General features: G+C 45.9%; 1 protein-coding gene across 1 annotated transcript in view; it reads right to left on the reverse strand.

Annotated features, from left to right (window-relative positions):
* Window positions 1-26,044, reverse strand: part of IMPG1 (interphotoreceptor matrix proteoglycan 1) — a 1,638,967-nt gene that overhangs the window by 1,101,998 nt on the left and 510,925 nt on the right. The window contains exon 3 of the mRNA XM_085609628.1: window positions 8,424-8,590. Coding sequence (XP_085465754.1) covers window positions 8,424-8,590 — 167 coding nt within the window. The remainder of the gene's footprint in view (window positions 1-8,423; window positions 8,591-26,044) is intronic.

The following is a 26,044-nucleotide window of genomic DNA, read 5'->3' on the forward strand; positions in this document are numbered from 1 at the left end:
TAATTCCACTACACACAATGTACATCCACTCCACTTCAAAAACATTAGTAAAAAACTTTTACATTTACAATGCCAATAGCTCTAATTCTCGTAAATGTGAGACCTATTGCGTTTCAAATGCTTCTTTAACTAGTAGTCGCATTGGCAGAGTGGTGGAGAAAGGGGGTTGGGACTATGACCAGTGCTCAGAAATTCCACTACGTAGGACTTACAGGAGGCACCAGGAGAACTTCTTGGCCCCCCAAAGTCCCTCAGGAGTAAAGTGGACTTCATCCCCCAACCAATAGTGTGCCAGGAGGCACGTTTTTCAGAGTGATGGACAAAACGGGGGTGTGGCCTTCAAAGACCTCTTAGCAATCTCACTGTGTGGGACTTACTGAAGATAACAGATGGGGTAGTTGGCCCCCAAGGAAGTCCTTAGGGCCAACTAACCCTCCTAATACCTCTAGTAAGTCTCAGACAGCAAGATTGCTGAGTTTTGATAGCAGGCAGCGCCCCTTGGCACACCATTCTGCAAATGTGCTTCCTGGTGCGCTCTTGGTTGGGGAATTATGTCCCCTTTGCTGCTGGGGATCCTTAGGGGCCAACTAGTCTACCTGTTACCTCCAGGAAGTCCCACACAGTGGTATTACTGAAAGGTGGTCACAGGCCACGCCTCCTTTCTCCACCACTCTGCAAACACACCTCCTGGCACTTTCTTGGTTGGGGATGAAGTCCCCTTACCTCTTGAGGGTCCTTTGGGTCCAACTAGCCCTCCTGTTTCCACCAGTAAGCCCCACACAGCTGGATTGCTGAGAGGTAGTCAGAGGCCACACCTATTTTTTTCACCACTCTGCAAAAGCAGCTCCTGGCGCGCTGCTGCTTGGGAGATGAAGTCCAATTTAGTCCTGAGGTTCTCAGGACACAATGGGACCTCATCACCCCACCACCAGTGCGCCAAGAAATGTGTTTGCAGAGAGGTGTAAAAAGGGGCATGACCTCCTTCCAGCTGTGTAGGGCTTACTGGAGTTACCGGGTGGGCTAGTTGGCCCCTAAGTACCCTCAGTAGTGACAGGGACTTCCTTCCCCAACCAAGATCATGTCAGGAGGTGTGTTTTTATTCATATTGGAAGGGAGGATGTGTGGCCCCCCACCCAAGGTCGATATATGCCCCGGGGACCCCATCCCCCAGGGCTGGGCCATTCTATGTTTTTGTAAAATAAAATATTAAGGGAGTGGTCCCCCTCCCCCAGGCCATTTCTGACCCCAGGGGCCCCATCCCCCAGGGCTTGGCCATCTTTTTGTATTTATTTTCAGGAAAGGGGACCTCATGCCCCCCTCCCCAGGCTAATTTTTGCCCCCGGGACCCACCCAAAAAAGGGGAGGGGGCGAGTGGCACCTCCTGGGCCACTTTCGAAGGGGAGGGTGGCCGCGCTGTCCCCTTCCAACATGTGTGTAGCCCCGGGGAGGTGGTGGTCCCTGGGGCCAGGGTCTGCAACGGACCCCCACATTTCAATAATTAGTGCCCAGGGGAGGTGGTGTTGGCCTGGGGCTTGAGCCCCTCCTCACTTAGTTTTTTTAAATAAGCCCCAGGGAGGTGGCAGTCCCTGGGGCTGCGGGGAGGCCACTTTCCGACCAGCATTTAAAGCATATAGCCCCGGGGAGGTGGTGGTCCCCGGGCAGTATTGGCGCGCAGAGCCCCCCACACTCCATTTAATATATTAAAGCCCCAGGGAGGTGGCGGTCCCTGGGGCTTGAAGGGCCCCTCAAGGACCCCCACCCATAATTAATTAAAGCACCTGGAGGTGGCAGTCCCCAGGACAGCGTGGGGGGGAAGTAGCCCCCAAACATTTATTTTTTGTAAAATCCCCAGAGAGGTGCAGGTCCCCGGGGATTAGGGGGACCCGCATGCCCCCCACATATCATTAGCATAGTCCGGGCAGGTGGCGGTCCCTGGGGCTGCGAGAGCCCCTGTGGGCCCCTACATTATAATTAAACATTGCCCCCGGGACCTGGCCCACACCGGGGCTTAAAGAAAATGAAGCACGAGAGACTGCGCTTCATTTGTAATGGAATCTGTGGACTCTATGCGACTCCCACCAAATTATTTTTAAAAACAAATGCTTTTTTTGACTTGGGGGTCCCTGAGGGACCCGTTGAGCAGGCCTAGGGGGTCAGAGTGTTTCTACCCTGCCCCCTTTTCAAATTTATTCATCTTTTTTCTTGTGACTCGATTCAACCGGGTCACAAGATGGCGGCCAACACTTCCTAGTTGGAACTGTTGGCAGCCAATCAGATTGCAAGGCTTGAGATCGGGAGGGTCGCGTCCATATCTAGATATCTGTAAATATTTCAACTTCTCAGGAACTGCTGAACAGATTTACACTATTTAACAAAAAGGTCGCTTTCTGAATCACGAGATGCCTTTTTGCCAAATTTGTTGTAATTCCGTTCAGCAGTTCAGGCTGTAGCCATTTTTAAAGTTTCCAATGGAAATGAAAATGGAGAAAACGCGTTTTAAGATCCCCCTTTTTTTGCGGCACCCTGAAACTTTCAAGACAGGAGCTGACCTGAACGCCTCAGACATACATACATATATATTCACATATATAATAAAACCATAAAAAGTATAAACAATTCAATTACGAAAAATATATAAATTGACATAGGCAATAAATAAAAGATTACTAACGTTAAACCCCCCAAATTCATATTGACTACAAATACTATAAACACTTAAAATGAAAAATAGAAACAAACACTTAATAATAATATACAATCTATTTAACCAATATTATGAAAACTATCTAAGCATATTGAATATACTATTCCCACTCTTGTTCAACAGTAAGGAAAGTGTGGGACTTCAGAGGGGCTATATTTACTATCCCCACTCTGATCACCTCAATAGTTGGGGAAGTGTTGGACTTCAGAGGGTTTGGATTTGCTATTCCCACTCCAGTCAGTGCAACAGTAGGGAAAGCATAGGACTTCGGAGGGGTTAAATTTACTATTCTCACTCCAGTATAAGGAACAGTAGGAAAATAAATAGGCTTTGGAGGAGTTAAATTCACCAATCCCACTCCAGTCTAAACAACAGTGGGGAAAGTGTAGGAATTTGGAGTGGTTACATTTACTATTCTCACTCAAGTATAAGCAACAGTAGGAAAATAAATAGGCTTTGGAGGAGTTAAATTCACCAATCCCACTCCAGTCTAAACAACATTGGGGAAAGTGTTGGACTTTGGAGGGGTTAAATTTACTAATCTCACTCCAGTCTGTGCAAAAGCAGGGAAAGCGTTGGATTTTGATGGGGTTAAGGGCCAGATGTACGACCTGCCAAATAGCGCCTCGCAAATTGCATCGCATTTACGACTCGCACTTTGTGATGCGCTATTTGGCATGTACAGCAGTGTATTTAACACTGAGATTCCCAATGGGGTTGCAATTGCCCATTTTCCTTAAAGGAAAACGGGATGCATTAAAAAAAACAAATGAAACGTTTTCATTTTATTTTTTAAGGGCAGTCAGTGGTCCCTGGGACCACTGCCTGTCCTTAAAAAATAATATTGCATGTATTTGCAAAGGGGAAGGGATACCCTGGGGACACATTCCCATTTGCGAATGCATTAACACCTACTTGAAAAAGGTGGTAATTTGCTAATGTTTTACGACCGCAATTGCGGTTGCAAAACATTGGTACATAGCTTTGCGGTCGCTATTACGAAGGGAATGCCCCTTCCTAATAGCCAGTCGCAAAACAGCATTTTGCGAGTCGCAATTTATTTGCGAGTCGCAAAATATTGTTTGTACATGGGCCCATGCTTCTTAGTGTGCGCAAACGGGTCTATGTATTAGACTGGCCCTCAATGTATTATTCCCACTCCAAACTGGGCAACAATAAGAAAAGTGTTGGACTTCTAAGGGGTAAAATCTACTATTCCCACTCCAGTCTGTGCAACAGTTAGGAAAGGATTGCAAGTTGAAGTCGAAAATGTACTATTCACATTCCAAACAGCACAACCGTAAGGAAAGTGTTGAACTGCAAAGAGGTCAGTTTTACTATTCCTACTGCAGTCTAAGCAAGAGTAGGGAAAGTACTTCCCTTTGAACACATTACGTACATATAAGTAACCCCATATATGTAGAAAAATATCAAACTCTGATATAAAATAATTAATATGAAATATATATATGTATTAAAAATGGAAAACAATCAATTTACATAACTCCTATTCAATTAAATAATTTTCAATTAAAAATAATTGTAATTCAATTATTAATCAACTTCCCATCGTATACCCCGACAAACCAAGCAGCCCACACCTAAAGCATAACTAAAAAAGTAAATGTTCCATAATTTACATATTTAAAATAAAAAATAAAAATTAATAATTAATTGTAAATTAATACATAACTAACTTCCCACCCTAGACCCTTAAAAATCTAGCAGCCTGCAAATAAAAGATAAGTACAATAATTATGTATTCCATAAATCACATATTTGAAATTCCCTATAAATTATTATTAATAATTACATTAAAATTTGAAATATCTTAAAATTACAAAGTATATTTAGAAGAAACGAATAACATTTCTATAACCAGTATTAACACAAAATTATTATATCAACTAACTCACAATACAATAATTAAAAATTATATTTTTAACAACTATATGACTGAAAACAATAATAAGACAAGAATTTATATTTAAAACAATATTACGTACCTAGAATAATATATTGTTGCAAATTATATTAGTGCATCAATATATTTATGTGTCATGATATTTAATTTCCGATAGTTATGTTCTTCTATGATATTATGTCTAAATACAGTTAACCTTGCTTCACCACAGTACCGTTCACCATCTCTCTTTGTGAAGCACAGCCAAATTCTACCATGACTGTTCCAGCCCTATCAACTCCTGCCTTGGGCCTCTCATAGGCAGTCTAGTAGCTTTATGATGCACTAGCTTAGTACCCCTGTGTTTTGTAGGACCTCAGATTGAATGAAGATCCGCAGAGGGGGCTGTACAATCTTTACCTGCATTTAAGGCAGCATCCCACCATTGCTCCGATTAGCACTCTTTCTTTTCTCTAGGCTCTTAGTCTCTGACTCCTTATGTGTCATGACCACACAACGTTGTCTCTCAAAGTGACATTTGGTTGAGTTTCTTAATGATATATGTGTCGAAACCACCACATTGCAGTCACTCTTTTCAAGTTTCCATCTCCAGTTTACTACTCTCTTGTCTACACTGGTCACTGACACACTCAAGCATTTCAAATTGTCCATAGTGATCCCCTCACCTTTGTTCAGATGGATAGCCCTCATACTGTCCTCATCTTCTGCCATGCCAAGTGGAGCCTTTCTCAATGAGAATTTCTGCTGAAATAATGTTTGCTCCAAAACTTCTAGATACTTGCTCCATGTTGTGCATAACGTGTTGTTGCTGGTTATCACAACAGTTACAGAAATGACCCCAAATTAAATCTCAGGACCAAGCATGCACCTAGTTTTCTGCCTCGGGCGCAACTGACCCTTCTTCTCAGTATATTTCAGCAGTCAACAAGTCCTGAGATTTCCATCTCCAAGCTTCTCTTAGGCAGTATCCTTAAAGTCTCCTGCAAGTGCTGCATGTAGCACTTTCCGTTGCCACACCGGTCAATGCAATGCAGGAACCCAGTCAGGCTGGTACACTGAAGGGACACAAGGTTTACGGGGCTGGAACCAGTGATGCCCGCTCTGGTCCATACTTGGGTTTGGTAAGCTTCCCCAGCCTCCTCTGGATCAGGTTCTGCACTTGGGCACCCTATTAGAGTACTGCTGTTTACCGTGTGCACCTCATCACCATCTTGATTACTGTTCAGTGGACTGATACCCACCTCCTCACAACTTCAGGCTCTGGTGAGCAGAATCTGTCTGAAATAAATTATTAATTCATGCTACCTCTTGTTCATGGACTCAGACTCAACCTCCATCGGAGAACCTCAGGTCGGCGTCTGTCTGATTTGGTCCAAAAGTGGAAGTATCATTGGAGTTTTTGGGCATGCATCCAGCTGGCCTTGTAGCTAGCCCCACCCCCAGACATACGTTGAATTCAGTCAATGTACATTTGTACTAGCAAAGTACATTTGATGGTATAAATTTACCACTGGTTCACAAAATACACATTTTGTCCAATTAATGTACATTTAGAGACCCAAACGTATACTTGTTGAGGGCATGAACTACATTACAACTGCAGAAGTCAACTAAACATGTTTGAAATGACCATATCATAAAAAAGCCATATTAATACAGTAAACATGCAATACTGCATGTATTTTGGCTCTGCTAAAAAAACATGAAAGACACATATCCAAACAGGATAACATCTTACGGTGTACCACGTCACACAATGCAGTCACTATCACTGACATAATATGAGGTTTCCACTCTGATTTAATGTTATAGACAGCGAGTTCAGTGCCCTTCGAACCTCCCATTCTAAGACCTTTGCCTCTTCCCAAAAAGGGTTCTCGTTCCACACCTATCCTCCCAGCCTGGCCTTGGTCCTCAACCATGCCCTGTCCCTCAGGTACCTTCTGTGGCAACAAGCACCTTGGGGGCTGTCAGTCATGGACCATGGTAGGAGGGACGAAAGTCTTTGTGGCATCGTTCACATATGTGTACAAATGAAGGCCCTTTGTAAACCATGCCCTACTATTTTAGTGAGGTAGTGTGCTTGCAGGATCTCAATACATCCATGAGGTTTTTCTGGAGGTGTTGGCCATTTTGAAACCACTGATATTCACAGATTTCTTGGGTGGAGTCCCGTTCTAAAAGGAAACTCTGTCTAGACTCAACTGATAGTCGGTGAGATTACTGAACTTGAACTGCAATGCTGTGAAGTTTGTCAATGTCCAGAAAAACTGAAGCTGCAGAGATCCACTGATATCGCTGAGAACCCAATTTTAATGTAAGTGAAATCGGCTTATGTAGAGATCTAGTAGCAAGGCTTTTATGGACATGAACATTTTTGACTAGAGTATTTTTCGAGACCCCGTTATGCAAGATATTCTTAACCAGGTTACTGATCCTCTGTATGTGTTTTGAAACTTTCATTTGGCTAATATCTAATAGATTTAGGAATACCTGAATTGACAATTGACTCTAGTTTGAAATGGCTTCTAATCAGACTCTTGGTCTTGCCTATCATAAAGAATGCTGAACCTAAGTATTGCTTCTGCCTCTGGTTTGGGGTATGCCATTTGATAAAGACTTCAAATACAGAGGGCACCACTATTCACATCAGGGGCTTTCAAAAGTGAAGTCTGGCGTAAGACTTTGACAAGGAGAAACATTATTCTGTACAATGTTGATTCTATTAGATCTGTTTGTGAAGTAACAATAAAACCGGATGAACTAATCTGAAAACAGCTGTGACAGAGCCTAATACTAGTAAGCACTCACGTGCTTTCACACCAGTTATTTATTGTTAAATGCTCATGGCATATCCTTGTTGCATGTAGCATGCTGGGCAGTCAGATCTTGTTTTGAAACATTATCTCGTCTTGCCTTTGTAGGGTTATTGGCAGAGATCCCTCACTCGCTTCATCAATCTCTCTTTTTTTTTTTTTCTTTTTTCCCTGTCTCACCCCTCTGCGGCGCCAGCTCTAGCAGCAGGTGCTTTCCTCTCCGTGGTTTAAGTGTGACCATATAGCGCCTCCTCCTCCTGACGAGGCGCTGAAGCGCTTTACGGAGCTTAGCGCTTCTTTCTTCCCCCATCTGCTGCTCTAGCCTCTTCCTCGACTCGGGGTCTCTCCTCTCCATTTATCCCCACCCTCTTCTGCCTCTCCGTGGTCTCCCCCTTTCTCCCCTACAACCCCAGAGTCCTCTGGCCTCTTCCCACCTCTCCGTCCCATGCCCCCCTCCCCGCCGTCCGGTGTGCCCTCCTCTCCCTCCCTCCCGGCCATCTCCCTCTTCATCAATCACCAGAGGAGGGTATGTAACTCTTCTCAGCTGTCTATTTAACGCAGCTCCATTTTAAGGTAAATCTGGTACAGATTATATTCTGGTATGGTATGGTGGACCGTTAAGTAAACAGAAGAGTAACTGGAACTTCACCTCAACAGGGGCTAGTCCCCAGCACCCCTTTCCTGACCTCCTCCTCCACATTTTGGGGTTGTGCGCCACCCGAGTCTGTCTTGTGTCTTGTGGGCTTTGACAACTTCCTTCTGAAATCTGAGTATTTAGCACATAACTCCAAATCAGACACAAAGTGTAGAAGGGGAAACACCTTCTGGAGACCAGAGTCAAATGAATACTATTGCTCAGAGGAACATTCAAAAGTGCTAATATTGTTTACAAAAACATTAACAATATCAAAGACATGACTATAAGTGCTATCATACAGCGTGTTGTAGGTTGTATTTTAATTGACAATGTTGCTCTTACCCGTTGAATAATTTCCAGATGCTCCACAGAATTGCTGAAGTTCTTTCCGATATCGAATAAACAGAATGTGTCTTTCTGGCATGCATCCACCCAATATTGATACTCAGATGTGTAAGGAATCCGGTCCAGGAAAATTCTATAGGCTTCCCAAACCGCCTCTTGACAGACTAGAAGACAACATAAAACCAGTTTAGCTCAGATTAATGACGTGAAACGTGACAAAGCAAAACCACAAGTGTGCGTTCCAGAATAATTTAACAACATAAAATCAATACAATAGCGCGAATTATTACTGATGGACAATAATTTATTTCCAAATCACCAACGGAGATGACCCTGAAAAAATCAAATGAACTTTTTATAGCTTACCCTCTTGTTATGAGTAGTCTGTGAACCAAAAATTAATTCCATGAGGGACTTGTAAAACGCATTCTCTAACGTCTCAGTGCTGTACACTCTGAGCCTGTACCTTGATTACTATGTCCTCCTTCGACCTTAAAACTAAAAGTAGGACTTTCCGGAAAATATGGAGTGGGATTGTCTGTGCATAATTGGTCAGGAGCCCAGTTACAGGAGTGAAGTGTGTCTCACAAGCTTCAAAGTGGCTTGGCTTATTTTACTTTATTATTGATGTATAGAGAACGCGAAAGCGCTTCAAAAACGTCTAATTGGAAAAAACCCGTAAAAAGCTAAAAAGTTTTGAATGATCTGTGGAACGACGGCTGATTCTGGGTCGCCCAAAGCTGAAAGTGAAGGTCATTCCATAAATTGGTGCTTAGATGTCTAAGAGATCTGTGAACTCTGTATACCAATTTGGTATGGGGAAAACAGAACAGGAAAAAAGGTGCTGGAGCGATTTTCCTTATTTTGTAAGCAAAAACGCATTTAACTGAAAAGTGCAAACGTCTATGCTAAATAAGACTTATAATAAATACAAATTTTGCAGTGGCTAGTCATACTTTGGCGTGACACGAATACCAGTGAAGTAACATTATGTACTGACTCAAGTTAGCCTAACTAGTGATGTTATATTAACAGTAATTTATACATTAGCATTGAAAGGCCTGTTTTCCATGTTGAAAACTGTTTTGCACAAAATGTGCTTCTCTTCCACTGTAGATGCTGTAACTTTCCAAAAGCCTTCTGTTAGTTAGTGAATATGTGTAGGAAAGTGGGCTAGTAGGTGGGGTAGGTACCCTGAGCTAGTAATAATACCGCAATCACTAATAGGTCCAGTCATGTTTCAGTAAATTAATCTCTGCTCAACCTGAAGTAGCTTAGCAAATGAGCAGTCAGGCTTATTTTAGGAGACAGGTATATGTAAATCATTTGTAAACCAACAAAACAATAAATAAGTAAAACACACAACACAATAAAAATCAAACACCAGTTTACAATAGAGAATATTTGTATCGTCATACCAACACCAAAGCGACAAACATCCAATGTAGGGAACCAGAGACATGTATTTCTAGACATGTGGGTAGAAATAGTGCTTATAGGTGCAAAGCGCCCAACTGAGGATATCTGGTCATGCTGGACAGGCACAAAGCCACAAGTTCAGGCCAACAGTACTGGAGTGCAGACTAGGCACAGGGCCAGGTTAGGCCCATGGTGCGGTTATTCTTTGTGAGGCTTCGAGCCTAGTTTCCAATAAGTTGTAAGAGCTGTGATGCAAGGTCCTGCGTTCTGTCGCGTTGTACTGCATCAGTTCTGTTGTGAGGCTTCAAATCGTTTTGCATCGGTTCTGTTGAAGTTGGCAGCTCAGTGGCAAAGCTGTGCAAGGCTTCACTTCCTTCGCATCGGTTTGCATTGGTTCCAATGAGGCTGCCAGCTGGTTATTGGTCCCTTGGCAGAGATAAGTGTCCTCTAGCAATAGTCAAGGCTTCAGAGACTCTGGATTGCCACTTGGGGGCCACAACTCAATCTCCAACCATGCGCTTGCACAGGCCAGGACAAGTTTAGTTACCACTGGTCATCTGGGATGTCCTCTCTTTGGCTTTGCAAGTGATTTCTTCAGGTCGTTTGTACCTATTGCTGGCCAGAGAGTGCACGCCTTCACTTTTGGAGTCAGGCACAGTTCTTTCTTTGTGGAGCATTGTGAGTGCATCAGGTTCAATCTTTCTTTTGGTGCAGTCCAGTGGTTCAGCTGGCCGTACTTCTCTTCTTTTCCAGGCAGTGATCTGGTAAGCTCCTGAAGCTCTTTCATATTTATCCTCTATTCTGGCTGGAAGCTATTTATCCTATATTCTGGGCTGGGCGGAAGGGGGGGCACCCTAACCAAGAGGGATAAAGTTACCGCCCTCTTCTATGACCACTTCCTGCAAAGTGAGGCATATGATTGACCCAGAATGCACTATTCTCCCCAAAAATCAAAATGCAAAAAATCTCTCCAGGGTGTGTGTGTCTGAGGAGCCCAACACAAAGGTTTGGCTATCAACTGCTTACACTCCCCTTCAGCCCCTTTCCTAATCTAATTAGGGGGGTTCACATATGGCTAGAGAGCAAGGAATGGAGATGGTCCGGGTTCTGTTTTCTGCAGGGGCTCCTGTTTTTGAAAACCTGCTTATCTACCCAGCTCCCTTTCTCTCCCTGGCTTATCTCCTCCCACCAAATGGCTGTATTGTTGTCGCCCGAGACCTCCTCATACCTACTCAGGGGGCAGCTTAGCTCAGGCTGTCAAAGTCTGACTAATCAGAAGAAGCTGCCAAAGGGCTGCTTTAGTTAACTTCAGGATAGTAAGTTGTAAAAAACAATTTTAAGTAATAGTTATATTAAATCTGACCATGGGAAGTTGTTGGGTTTAATGTAACCATTAATTTGATAGTTTGAATGATATTTCGAGCTAGATCCAATGAAACCTTAGAATTTATTAAATCTTATAAAGCCTTCCCAATGGTAGCCTATGGGGCAAGCAGCATTGTAATGAGAAACAACTACGTTGGCTGTTTTTACTTACCAGGGCATATAATATTTTTTTTTTCACTAACCCTATGTTTTTTATAATGATGCAACCTACCCTTGGGGCATCTAGGGTGGACCATGTGGGTGACATCATAAAAAGGTAGTTTTTGACTTTGGAAGTACTTTTAATTCAAAGGCGACTTTGGAGATATATATTTTTTTAAACTAGCTTACAAGGTAGGCCTAGCTTTACCAGACACCACTGCAATGCACAAATGTAATTGCATTAAGCCCACTGGGGCCTCTAAACCGACTTTGCCAACCATGTATTAGGAACATACAGCTAGTTTATCTTTGTCAATCAGAATTATGCCGATTTCCATATACCTTTAGATGACAGAGCACTGGCCATGGGCCTGGTCAATAGAGCCTAGGGCAATTTCAGAGTCAGTAACCAACAGCATCAGTAAAAATATGGGGCTGATCTGGGCAAAAAGGGTGACTTTCTTACAATAGGCATTTGTTATGTATTACACAAATGATGGTGATGGTCTCACCTCGAGAAGAGGAGATGGCAGGAAACATGACTCATGTGAAGAACTTTGAAGAAGGGATTGCCTTGACAGAGGCGGCAGAGCGGCCCTTATTCTTCTGGACCTCTCGGCCGCCTTCGACACGGTGCCCCATCTCCAGCTCCTATCTAGACTGGAGAACATCGGCATCTCGGGTACGGCACTGAGGTGGATCAGGTCTTTCCTCTCTGACCGGACTCAACAGATTTGGCTCCCTCCCTATTGCTCCGCTAATCGAAGGGTAGAAACTGGAGTCCCACAAGGGTCAACCTTAAGTCCCCTCTTATTTAATATTTACTTAACTCCCTTGATCCGGCTGGCTGAGAGCTGGGGTGCTAAGATTATGGCCTATGCCGATGACACCCAGCTTCTCTTCACCTGGAAAAAGGAGAATTTGTGCACCTCTGGAGTACGCCAATGCCTATCCTCTGTATTTGCTTGGCTGGCCAGAGCCTGCCTCAAATGCAACGAGGAAAAAACAGAAATTCTGCTCTACGGCCAATTTCCCACTAACTTTAAGAATTCTATCTGGCCCACTGAATCAACATGTCCAACGGGAGAGAGTGGGTTGGCCAAGAACCTGGGTATTTGGTTTGGAGCAGATTTATGTTTTCGAGATCAGATTGCACGACTGGCGGGGACGTGTTTTGGAACCCTGACTACTCTTCGCAGATTCTTTCCTCTTCTCCCTCAAATGGCCAAGGAGGCGGTTGCCAGAGCTTTGGTGCTCTCCCGTCTGGATTACTCTAACGCCCTTTATGTAGGGGCTCCAGACTACTTGATCAGAAAGCTACAGGTAGTCCAGAACGCAACGGTGAGACTCATTTTTAACATCTCTAGGAGACTTAGCGTTCGCAAACAGTTGAAGGATCTACACTGGCTCCCTGTAGCCCAAAGAGTGCACTTCAAAACTCTGGTCCTCGTTTATAAGGCCATTAATGGACCATGCCCTGCCTACCTAGCCAAAAGATTCATCCTTTACCTCCCGACCCGTCAGCTGCGATCTACCTCCAGAAAGCAGGTGGTCGTTCCCAGATTTAAAAGAGCTCGTCTGGGCGGACAATCCTTGACGGTAAAGGGTGCTCAATGGTGGAACGCCCTGCCTGACGCTCTCAGACACTCTCCCAATCTGTCTAACTTTAAAAAACTGCTTAAAACGCACCTCTTTCAAATCCATGATTAACCGATCCCTCTACCACCTGGATTAGTTTCACTCCCGCGCCAGGACAGTCTCGACTATTGGAGCGCGCTATAAATCCGCATATAACATAACATAACATAAGAACTGTCTGAACCGCAAGATGTTAACAAAGTATCTTTTCAAGCACTTGTTTCTGTGGCCTATTGTGAAGACATGAGAAACTAGGGAGTCTACCTTATCCCAGGGGTTTATTGAACTCCTATTGGATGCTGAGCACAATGAATATGTCAATCATTGCAACCTGAAGTTTAGTAAATTTATATTAGTGTTTGTTACTAGAGTAGACTCTCAGACTCTTGCTCTGCACTCTGACTTGTAGAACTCAAGAGCACTTTGGACTCTTATTGAGATCCATAAGGTTATATCACTTCATGATAGATTTCCCTTTTTAGTCCTTTTCCATTCTAATGATGCGAGAATACCTTGCAGCTTGAAAATAATTTTTTTTAAGTGCAAAGGCTTCATGCTTATGCATTTTATTCTCTCATTCGGGCTCTTTATGGGGTTTCTGAACTGACATCTTTTCTTGATTTAACTATGATTTACCATCCTAATCCTTAATTTGGAATGATGAAATTCTTTTATGGAACACGCTTGTTGTATCACCTCTATCTTATTTGCCATCTTCACTAATTTTGTTTTTTACCTTGCTTTGAAATATTGACTAATGCATTATTTGAATTTTTAATAATGAGGACTGAAGACTAATATTTACTGAATCAAACAAATTGAGTTTTATTATAGATGTTGATACAACCCTTTAACTCACACCAACTCTCTTAGTTGATTATTGTAGAGCCCAAAATGGATTTCACTCTACTTGGTGTTTGATGTATAAAATTGCTCCTTTTAATGTCTCCTTGTCGATTAACAAAGGCCGATACGACCAGTGGCGGTGGTTATTTAATGATTACACCTAGCGACTGAAATACAAAGATTCCTGCGCTGTCAAAGGAGTAAGAATGGAGATCTCCACCAGATACGTCTATCTTTTAATAGTGAAGGATCAGTGTCATAAAATACATTGTGCATCAGGCGGGAAGCTGTTTTCTTTTCCTGAGTGACATGGTCAATTATTTTCAAGCGAGCCACCCATTTAATTCATTTGGGTATTGATAAATATTGTTTACTCTGTATTATTCTCAATGACAACTTTAGAAATGGGAACTGGAGAAATGCCTAAAGCAGTGGCGGTTTGTGAACTCTAAAAGTGGTAAGCATAATCTCTTATGCCAAAGTACACAGAGCAAGAAGGCCGTGTTTTCCAAACTATGTTTTCTCTCCCTCGAGAATCTTGAAAAGGATACGGCAAAATGCAGCAAATACATAGCACTGTACAAACTGACACCTTGTCTTTTAAATAGCTGCCCACTCATTGAAGGTGAAGAGTTATACTGCCTAGTTACTTTATGCCAAGGAAGACAGTGATTCAGCTTCTTTAAAAAGTTCCCTATAGCCTGTCTTGTGAAAGTGTGGCATTCATGTGTGCCACCCGAACTGGCTGAAGGAGTAGCAGCCTTCTGGTCCTGTTGCCCCCTCTTCTCTCAACTGAAAGTGATTTTTGCTTTTCTGTGCAATACATATTTCAGACTTCTCCGGGGGTACTGTCATTGTTGTGAAGATTGGGGTGATAATTTCAATTAGAACTGAGTGGTTTGTTATTGGAGCACACTTGTCCTCCAACAAGAACCCCAGCGTAGAACTTTACTTGCAGATACAGTACATGAAAATCAAATGCAGATTGCAGTTGCACATATGCTGTTCACCATTAGCTGTACCCAAGTTTCTCTCTTTTGACAAAACAGAGAGCATGCCTCAAGATTCCAAATCTCTAGATAAGCAATAGATATTGGTGCTACTTCACTGTTGATTTCATGGTGAGTCAATGCCATGTGATAGCGCTGCCAAGTGCCATGCATCTGGGGTTACACTATCGCTTTTCATATTTTTCCCACATTACCACAAGGACGCGAGAGCTTGCAGCATGATTGACCTCACAAAACCTAGAGGTGATGCAGGAATGGCAAATTTTTGAAGATACTGAAGGCTCTGTTCAGACTGTCACTACTGTGTCACTTGGCTTCTGCTGTGAGATGTACATTTTGACTAGATGGCATTGTATGTGAGACTGCCCATCTGAGTCTACTGTGCTCTGATTGGGTAAGGCATACTGTAGGAAAATGACCCTCTCTGGAGGGTCACCCCAAACCTTTTGCCTTCCTCCTCCTCTTTTTCTGATCTCATTTTTGTTGGCTTTAGGACTCCCAAGCACTTTACCATCACTAGCCAGTGCTAAAGTGCATGTGCTCTCTCCTCTGAAAATGGTAACATTCACTCCTACCAAGTTGGCATATTTAATTTACTTATAGGTCCCTGGTAATGTGCACTACATGTGCCTAGGGCCTGTACATTGAATACCACTAGTGGGCCATCAGCACTGATCGGGCCTCCCACCTAAGTAGCCCTTTGACCATGTCTCAGGCCTGCCACTGCAGAGCCTATGACTGCAGTTTTAAACTTCCACGTCGACCTGGCAAGTTAAACAAGTTCTAAACCTTCCTTTTTAATGCATATAAGTCAGCCCTAAGGTAGGCCCTGCATAACCCATGGCCAGGGTTCGGTATATATAAGAAGTAGGACATGTACTTTTAAGTTTTACATGTCCTGGTAGTGAAAAACTCTTAAATTCATTTTTCACTACTGCAAGGCCTATTCATCCCATAGGATAACACTGTTATTACCTTATTACAAGTTATACGTGTAATACCCAATAAGGAAGAGATAAGACTTCTAAGTCAGGTGTCTCTGGAATCACAGCTTAAAATGACAACTTATGGTAAAGTCCGATTTTGAATAGCAACTCTGAAAATGCCACTTTTAGAAAGCTGACATTTTCTTACTTTAGCCATTTGGTGCCTGCTGCCTGTGTCTCTTCAGTCTGGGTTTAGTGACAGCTGGGCTTTATGTACTCCTTTTAGACAGCCACACGAAAAGGGAGCTTAGGTGTGACTTGATAGGTCATCCTGAGAGAAGGGAAGGAGGAGGTGGGCACAGCCTCACACTTACATCTCAATAGGCTGTGTCCTGCCCACATACAAAGGGCTGCATACCCACCTGTAGTGAGTCTCGAGCCAGGTTAGGAAGGGAGGACATCTATGCACATCAAAGAGCCTTCTCCAAAGTCTCCTCACTTCAAAGGCAGAACTGGGTATACATACTGGACCTCCTACACTATGACTTCAGTACACTACTGGACCTCTGCTGCTACAAGGACTGCCACTCTGCTGGACTGCTACTCTCCTGGGATTCTGCTTTATTGTGCTGACCTGCTGCCTGGTGCCCTCTTGCCTGGGAGTGAGAAGGACGGGTCCTGCATCTCACCCATCCGAAACCCAGATTGACTCCAAGGGATTGCTGGCTTGACTCCTAGTTTAAGTCTCAGGGATATAAAACAAAATGCACAATTGTCATTCTGCTGCACCTGGACTCTGCCATCTGTAAGTCTGCCCTGCTAAGTGGTGCCACCCCAGTCCTGGACCCTTGAAAGTGGGCCAAAGGTATTTTGCTTCAGCGGAACCAATGCATTCTCTGCTGCGAGAGCAAAATCGAAGTTTTGCCAATGTTGCGGGAACAGGATAAGCGCATTCGAATCGTAACCAGCGCATTGCCTTTGGAAACACTGCTTCGGAGCCAATGCATCACTGCCACTGCATGGAGAAAATCAACCCATCGCCTCTACTGCATGGAGAAACACAACACATTGCCTTTGGTACCGCTATATATCGGAACAGGTGCATTGCCTTCTAAGGAGCTACATCTCGAAACTGGCGCAATGCCCTCAGAACTGACGCATTGCTGCCATTGTGAGAAGAAATTCAACGTATTACCCCAAATGCATGGGAACACCAATGCATTTCTTGACTGCATCCTACATCTTTGTTGACGCAACCAGAATGAAGGTACTTTTGATTAGCGGGCTTCACTGGGTCCCTGTATCTGGCCCACACTCCATTGCAATCAGTCTGAACTCTTGACTTTGTTCCGGTCTCGCAGGGCCAGATGTCCCATTTAAGTGTTATTGCTTCTGAGCGCTATTTTACAATTTATTCTTTAAAAATGCATATCTCAAGTTCTACTTATTGGACTTTTGTTGTTTTGATCTTGTTTTATTTATACATTTACAAGCTATTTCTCTAACCTGGTGTGGAGTTTCTTTGTGGTGTTTTCACTGTGTTACTGTTTGAAGTGTTGCACAAATACTTTACAAATAGCCTCTTAAGTTAAGACTGACTGCTCAGTACCTAGGGGCCAGAGGGTGAGCACAGGATAATTTAGGGTGTTGTGACTCACCCTGACTAGGAATGTGGTTCCTGCTTGGACAGGGTACATAGCTCTGCCAACCAGAAACCCAATTTCTAACAAACTGATATGATCAGGTAGTCCACAGTGTGGAAGTGCAACCCTCTCACCGGGTTGACACAGGGTCACGACAGCAGAGTGTTGTAAGGATATGTCTGAGGATGCACTTGTCATAGAGTCAGTGCACATCTCCACCCACCCATTTGCCACTGCCTCGAAGTACTCCTAGGACAGAGACATCTGACCCCTCACCCCAGTCCTCGGACCGAAGTAAGAGCCACTCTTTGTGTGCCCTGCAGATTCCATGTGGCAATAAAAGACCCTGGTCTGCCCGTACCTGATCCCTTTGTGCACCACTGCAAACATTGCACACATGCAGTCACCAGTCTTGGCTCACTGAATCCAAGGTAGAAGGCATAGTAACAGAACGGGACACGGGCAGACACAGATCACAAAAAGGCACATTGGTGGTGACCCGTAATGAACCCCACCAATCCTCACTGCATCAACACTGTGGATCAAATGCTCTGCTACTGCTACCCTACGGAGGGGCAGGCAGTTCTGACAGCTTGCAGTTGCTTCAATTAAATAGCACAAGAAAGCAATAATGCTTCACTAAACATCAAATGTATTCATGCTAGCTGTACCATATGGAAAAACACTTGGTAAAGACATTTGGGGAAACACTCGTCCAAAAGCCATACTTTCTATTCAAGTGCAACAGACCTCTCCGGTCAGAGCGTAATGAGGCAATATAAGACACATTTTTGCTTTGCATTCCATGATTTCTAGTCCCAATTGAACAATAGGATTGCACAAGTCCCACAACACAAGTAAACTACTAGATGGATTATATATTCATATATGAAACCGAAACCAGAACTCACAAGTCATTCATGTGCACACTAAAAATCCATAAATGTCACTCATATTCATACAGTAAACTTGGCAGCTGTGAACTGAGAATCACACCCACTCCACACCCACTCTACTACTGCATTTCAATAATCTCTTTAACGCTTTCGTGCTCATGACGTAGCGGTTCCGTCATGAGCCACGGTCGGCGTGTGCTCCTGACGGAACCGCTCCGTCATGGTACCCACCCATGGGGTAAGTGCTGGTGCTCCCCCCATAGGCAGCCGAGGGGGTTGGCAGCGGATGAGTTTCCGCTGCCATGCCGAACCCCCCCTCGGTGATGCTGTGATGTCAGCGCGCACAACGCGCACCAACGTCATCAGGTAGCACTGGATGCCTGAAAACCATTTGTTTCCAGGCGTCCGGGTGAGGAGCAAGTAAGTTTTGTGCTCTGGTGGGGCGGGGGGGGGGCACATCGGTTACATTGAGGCATCGGAGGAGAGGAAAGAGTGTTTTCTCTCCTCTGATGTCTCAATGCAGGGCATTCCTGCTGGACGTTCACGATCGTGCAGCAGGAATGCCCCCACTAGAGATGTTTTTTTTGTGTAAAGGAAGTGAACCCAATATTATTTTAAGACTTTCCTGACCCCCTATGGACAGATCGCCCACATTTTCGGGTTTTTCTGGCCCCGGGGGGGGGGGGGGGGGCAGAAAAGCCCACTAGAGCCAGGGATATATGAAAAATAAAATGGAAGCGACCCCTTGGGCAAGGGTTGCTTCCAGAGGCAGATTAGCTTGTTTATTTGGCCTGTCTGCCAGAATACCCCACTAGACACCAGGGAGTTCTTTAAAATTTAGGGGGATATTCACAAGGACTTATCTCCGATTTATCACCACCTTAACGCATCAAAAGTGGAGATAGATTAAACACCCCATTCACAAGCTGGTGCAGACTGCAGACAACGCCAGTATTCCCGCAATAACTGCCCCAAAATGTATCTCCACGGTGGACACCACCAACTAACCCTAATGAGATGCAGAGTAGGCGTTCCCGTGCAATAACACTAAAAAAAACACAACACCACTTTCACAATGAACTGCCAGATCTGCGATGCAAGTCAAAACCACATGATAAGCTGCGGTCGCAGGAGGTATTTTACACCTGTCTCCTGCAGGTGTAAAGCCAGACAACTACCTGCAGTAGGCAACGGAGCCCCGCACACAGCCACACCCATAGAACAAACAACACCATGGAGCTACTCATCATGCAGCTCGGAGCCCCAACAGGGCTACAACAACCACCGCCGCCACCCCCAGGACCGCCACCACCCCCAGGACCCAGACCCGCCCCCCGGACCGCAGCGCAGAGTAAGACAGCGGACCTACCGAAAATGCACCAGTCTCACAGACCTAACGCCCGAGGAAGCCATTGCCCACTACAGGCTCAAAAGGACAACCATCATCTGCATCATGACCCACATCGGCCACAGGTTGACGGTCCCAACACAGCGGAGAACCAAAATTCCTCTGCAGACAAAGCTGCTGGCTGTTCTGCACCTGTTGGCCTCTGGTACCTTCCAACCAACAACTGCCAGAGTCGGAGGGGTCTCACAGCCAGCCTTATCGAACTACCTCACACCTGTCCTGGACGCCATCCTCAGCTTCATACCCCAGTACCTTCACTCCCCCCACACTGCGCAGGAACAGCAGGAGACCAAGCAAGGCTTCTACGCCATAGCTGGATTCCCGGTCATGTTGGGGCAATAGACAGCACACATGTCCCACTTGTGCCCCCTGCGGATTCTGCACACCACTACCGCAACAGAAATCACACGCATTCCATCAATATGCAGGCAAAAGTGGACCACAGGGGAATGTTCACCAATGTCGCCGCAAACTACATCGGCAGTGTGCACGATTCCTACATCTTCCGACAGTCCATCATCAACCAGCACTTCCAGGATGGCACATATGAAACTGGACTGCTCATTGGTAAGTGCCAAGTTAACACACCACACACCTCAAAGCCACCATCACACAACACACAACTGTGGAAATGCACACGTGACCAAACAACATGTCAATCAACATGCCCACCTACCTGACATGACAACACTACTCCATGGCGATCCTGGGCTACCCCTGCACACAATACAGCTATATCATAGCACCACAGCCACACAACAGCTGAACGTATGTGGATGCAGAATGCAGCCATGTGCGAAGGATGCAAGTGACCCATGAATGGGAATGCACACAACGAGAAGTGAGGAGTGGATGTCCAGGACAGACATGGGTATGCAAACCACAGATATGTCCATGCAGACCAGAACTGCTGGTGACTGGAGAGTAGTGAACAGTGGAATCAACCATGTCACCCCAGGCTGTGGGTCAGATAGCAGAAATGTCGCTCGCTGCATCCCCCCCTGTGTGCGTGAGCGTAGTGGGTTGGCCCAGAGTACTCCATGACTGCGCAGGGATCTGGACAAAAACCGTGTGGTGCAGAGCGTGGTTCTCTCCCGGAAAGGCCAACGTCACTGACAGGGTGGCACCTCACAGTCCACCACGAGGCCGATGCTGTGAGCAGCGGGGCCTGCGACCCTGTGCGCCTGCTGCACCCCAGGGCGCTGATACCCAGACAAGGCCTGCCCGCCCCAGCGCTTCAAGGCCGCACTGCTCACCTGCTGTTGTCGTGTGTCAAAGAGGGCCCAACACGTGCTGGGGCAAGCTCCAAGCCCCAGTCCCGCGACCTCTGCACCCTCGGCAGACCGTTGCTGGCACCCACAACGCTGGCCCACATCACTCCTTTCTCATTGACATACTCCACTGGTGTCCTCTGTCCTGAGTCCTGAATGGCAGTGACCCCAAGTCTGTGGCAGCGGTCACAGCATCAGACTCCCTTTGATCAGCTAGGCATAATTCCATATCGCAGGCCTGCGACACGTGGTGCCACTAACCTTGTTCAATGAAAGCCTGTGATACGTGGTGCCACTAACCCTGTTCAACGCGAATCTGCGGCATGTGGTGCCACTAACCCTGTTCAACACGAGCTTGCGACACGTTGTGCCACTAACCCTGTTCAACGCGAGCCTGAGACACGTGGTGCCACTAACCCTGTGTGCCGTGTGTGACCATCAGCCTCCGGCAGAACAACGTTGGTGTCTGAGCCTGTGGCCTGGGGGTTGTCATCAGCAACAGGCAGGTACGGACTTGGTGTCTGGCATGAGTCTGTGGCATTCATATCTGCCATGTTGCCGGACACAGCTGGCATGTGCCCCCTGCATCATGCCCTGGGGGTAGACCTCCCATTCTCCACTGTGACACTCCGCGGAAGGAACCTATGACACATATGATCAGGTCAGCGCCCCGTGGCGGTGGGCCCGTGTCAGCCGCTGTGCATCCGGGGCCACTAACCCTGTGCAACTCAAGTCATCCCCCCTTGCTGTTCTGACATTGCATTTCTGTGTACCTGATGACTGTTGGAGTTGTTGGCAGCACCGGCTACTCCCTGAGGGCTGGCTTACACTCACCCCACACACAGCCAGCACAGGAGTCACTGGATTAGTGAACCTGCCATCACACCCTGCCAACCTAAGTATTGACTCTTTTCTCCCTGCACTGTCACAGGTGATCAAGGATATGCACTTTGCCCTTGGATGATGACACCCCTCCGAGACCCGAACACACCCGCCCAGAAGCAGTACAATGCGGCCCACATACGTACCAGGGGCATCCTTGAACGCACATTTGGCGTGTTGAAGTCACATTTCAGATGCCTGAACGGCACAGGTGGAAAGCTCCTGTACAGCCCGGACATCGTGTGCAAGATGATCGTTGCATGTTGTGTGTTGCACAACATCTGTGCATGCACCAATGCCCCATGGATCCCAGTTCCAGAAGTACCGGACGATGATGGGGACGATGAGGTAGGTGGCCCACATCCCACTGCAGCTGCGGCAGGATTGGCCCGTAGGAACACCATCATTGACAATTGCTTCTCATGAGCCCGTGACAATGTGGCCGTCTCTGGCAGTCATGCGACAGTACTAAATGTCCATGAGCACAGCATGTGTGAATAAAACATATTTGAAGGTTACAGGTTGTACTTGTACATTGTCATGTCACAGTTTCCTGCTGTGTCAGATGTGATTTGCCATGTTGTACACATTTGCGGCACCAGTTGTGTCCTGTGTTCTGTTGTGGAGGTGTTGCTGTTTGTACCGGGATGTTGTCAATGTCGAGGTGCATTTATACTTATGTGCGTATTCTGCACGGTGGATGATTCGCTCCTGCGGCTCTGATTTGTCTGCCACTGGTCCATTCATGCGGTGTGCCTGTTAGTTCTGTGCTTCCACAGTGCTGTGGTGTTGCAGACTTGGCTAACTTGTGCTCTTTGTCGAGTTGTGACCCTTGGGCATGGTTTGTGCACATAGATGTGTCGTTAACGTTAGGGGTTGTTTGTGCAGGTGGTTGTGTCTAGGTGTGACCCGCTCCTTTCCGGTTGTGGTCCGCACTCAGCCACCTCAGTGTCGTGCTGTGTACATTGTCATGGTGATTGGACTGCAGCCATGCTACTCGTCATGTGGTGTCTCTTTCATTGTCAGTGTGGCTGACGTATATGCATGTTTGCTGTATTTCACACGTGTGCATGTGTTGGTTGTGACTTTGTTGATGTGTTGTGTGGGTGCCCCTTTGGGCACATGGTGTACATGGGACTACTTGGTGTTTGTGTGTGTGCTGAAGTGTTCCCGTGGGATCAGGGACATGATCCTGAGTCATTGTGGGTGTGCAGTGTGCTCTGCTTAATTGTGCATGTGTGCCATTTGGGCCATCTCCCCCCGTCCACCCACTCCCTGGTCGGTGCGCACCCGGTTGATGTGGTGTTGGGTCATGTTGGACAGTGTCCCGATCCCCGACTCCTGTCACCGTCCCCCGACTGATGACTGTGGCCACCATATTCTCCATGTCATTCAGCTCCTGGTGTTCTGTTGGCCCCCCTCCTCCGGGGTGCGTTGCTGCTTTTGTGTTGGCAGCGAGTTTCTGCTTGGTTTTGCCATTCACATCAGTCCAGGGCCTCTTGTGCTCTTACATTGTCCTCTGCCATGTGACGGCATTCACATGGTCCGAGGTGGTGTGCCATCTTTGACTCTTTGGTGCCAATGACACGTTGGTGGTGACGTGCAGTTGGTGGTGGTGTTCTGGCTTATCCATGGCAATAATCGGGTTTTCCTGGCGACTGTACCCTGTCTTCCTCTTCCTCTTCTCATTGGCCTTCCACGGGCCCTGTATTCCTCGGTGTTCCACCGTGGGGATTGTGGGGTTCATGTTGTCCTCTGCAGTCGTTCAGGGTGCATCCGTGGTACTCCACAATTGATGTAGTTTTTTAGTGCCATTTTCCGTATACTGCTCTTGTGCTTTTTCCTGCATTAGGCGTGGTATTGCTGGCCTCTCACTGGCTGTCATTGTTTTCTTATTGCGTTTGGACACATCACATGTTTTTTTCGCGTTGAGGTTTGTGATTTTATCACCGAAAAGGTGGTTGTATCGCAGACATTGGCCGCGTTTTCGGCGGACTATCTCATGGTACCGCCGTGTTGTGAATTCCACGTTGACACGGGGTTATTTTCACACGATAGGCTGCGATGTGTAAAGTTGCGTTAACATTTTTTGGAGATGTTTAGCACATGTTCTTGTGAATATACCCCTTAAATAGAAGCAACCCCTTGGGCAAGGGTCGGTTCTGGGGGGGGGGCATTTTGTTTTTTAAATGTGTATTTTGCCCTCCTGGGGGCAGATCAGCCCATTTTGTGGCAAAAATCCCTACTAGGTACTAGGGATGTATTTATTTTGCAAGGGGGCACATTTCTGTCTGCTGCTTTCTGCCCCACCTCGGGGACAGATCGGCCTGGCCGACAACCTCATCCGACCCCTTGGGCAAGATCACCCCCCATTTTTCTCATATTTGAAGGCCCATCTTTTCTATACCATTGTTATGACTAGAACCTTCAAGGTTTGAAGGGCATAATGTAATATAACGGTAGAATCTTTTTGTTGATAAGTAGTACATTGAGGAGGACGATTCTACCATTATCCCTCTTCACTCCCCCCTTTGTTTCTTGTAGATTGAAAGATCCCTACTTTCCTGATCACATTCCTCCCACACCCTCAAAAGACTTTCCCAGCAGGAGATGTAGATTCTGTTGGTGAAGAGGTACGCGGAATGAGACTCGTATGTACTGCCCTAAGTGTCCTTCTCACCCTGGGCTGTGTGTGCCTGCTTGTTTTAGAGTATACCATACGCAAAATAATTTTTGGGAGCGTCCATGAGTGGTAAAGTGAACTACCTGGTCTCTATTGTTTTATATTTTTTGTTCATTGTCAAGGTTGCCATTTGTGTAATGTATTTAGTTTCACATTTTGTGTTAGTAGATTTGTATCTATCTGCAATATGTTTGTGGTTTTTTTTTGTATAACAAAATCCTAAATGTGGTGGCGGTGTGTGTAGGCTGGCACTTGGCTGGTGGTGTGCGTGGACTGGCACTTGGCTGGCAGTGTGTTTGAACTGGCAATTGGCTGGCGGTGTATGTGGACTGGTGCTTGGCTGGTGGTGTGCGTGGACTGGCGCTTGGCTGGCAGTGTGTGTGGACTGGCACTGGGCTGGCAGTGTGCGTGAACTGGCGATTGGCTGGCGGTGTACGTGGACTGGTGCTTGGCTGGCAGTGTGCATGGACTGGTGCTTGGCTGGTTGTGTGCGTAGACTGGCCCTTGGCTGGTGGTGTGTGTGAACTGGCGCTTGGCTGACGGTGTGACAGTAGTGACTTGCTGCTGGTCACTACACACACACCTAGCCAAACGCCACTCCACGCAACCCGTGAGCTGGTGTGGTTGATGTGTTAAGAATGTGGGCGTGTGAAAGTGATGGGCCCTTGAATGGCGCTGTCTGCTGGTGTGAGTGTTGTAATGTGCTGGGCCCACGGCTGGCGGTGCGAATGGTTTTGTAAGTGTCACATGTATGAAAGGTGTATGAATGGCCTGTAAAGAGGTTGGTGCCTTGTCATGGCTTTACAGCTCATGAGCTGTGAGTCAATGATTCAGTTTCTCATATTTTCAATTATTAACAGTGCATTTCATTTTTGTGAAATCTCTGGTTAATACAACTGTATATACTGAACCATCACTCACCCTCATGCCAAATCCAACCAATATGTCTGTGTACTTTAGGAATAGGTGGTTGTGCAGAAATATTTGTCTTTTCTGTCTTTCTCAAGCCAGGTGTACCTTGTCCCTTTTTGTGAATGTTGTAATGTGTTGGTTTCATGCCTGGTGGTGTGAATGGTCTTGTGTGTATCACATATGAAAGGTGTGTGAAAGTCCTGTAAAGTGTTTGGGGCCTTGACGTGACTTTACAGCTCACGAGCTGTGAGTCACTGGTTCAGTTTTTTGTCCTTTCAATTATTGACAGTGCATTTCATTTTTGTGAAATCTCTTGTTAATAAAATATTATATATTGAACAATCACTCGTCCTCGTGCCAAATCCAACCAGTATGTGTGTGTGCTTGAGAAACAGATGGCTGTGAAGTATTATTTATTATTATTATTATTTAGCGATTTATAGAGCGCCTGGTCACCCGGAGGCATCCCCGCGCTATGAAATCAGTGGAGATCTGAGGGGGGGGGGGGGGGGGGGAGGGATACTATTTGGGAAAAAGGAAAGTTTTCAATCTTTTAC

Source organism: Triturus cristatus, chromosome 6, assembly GCF_964204655.1.
Source record: "Triturus cristatus chromosome 6, aTriCri1.1, whole genome shotgun sequence".
Lineage (NCBI taxonomy): Eukaryota > Metazoa > Chordata > Amphibia > Caudata > Salamandridae > Triturus > Triturus cristatus.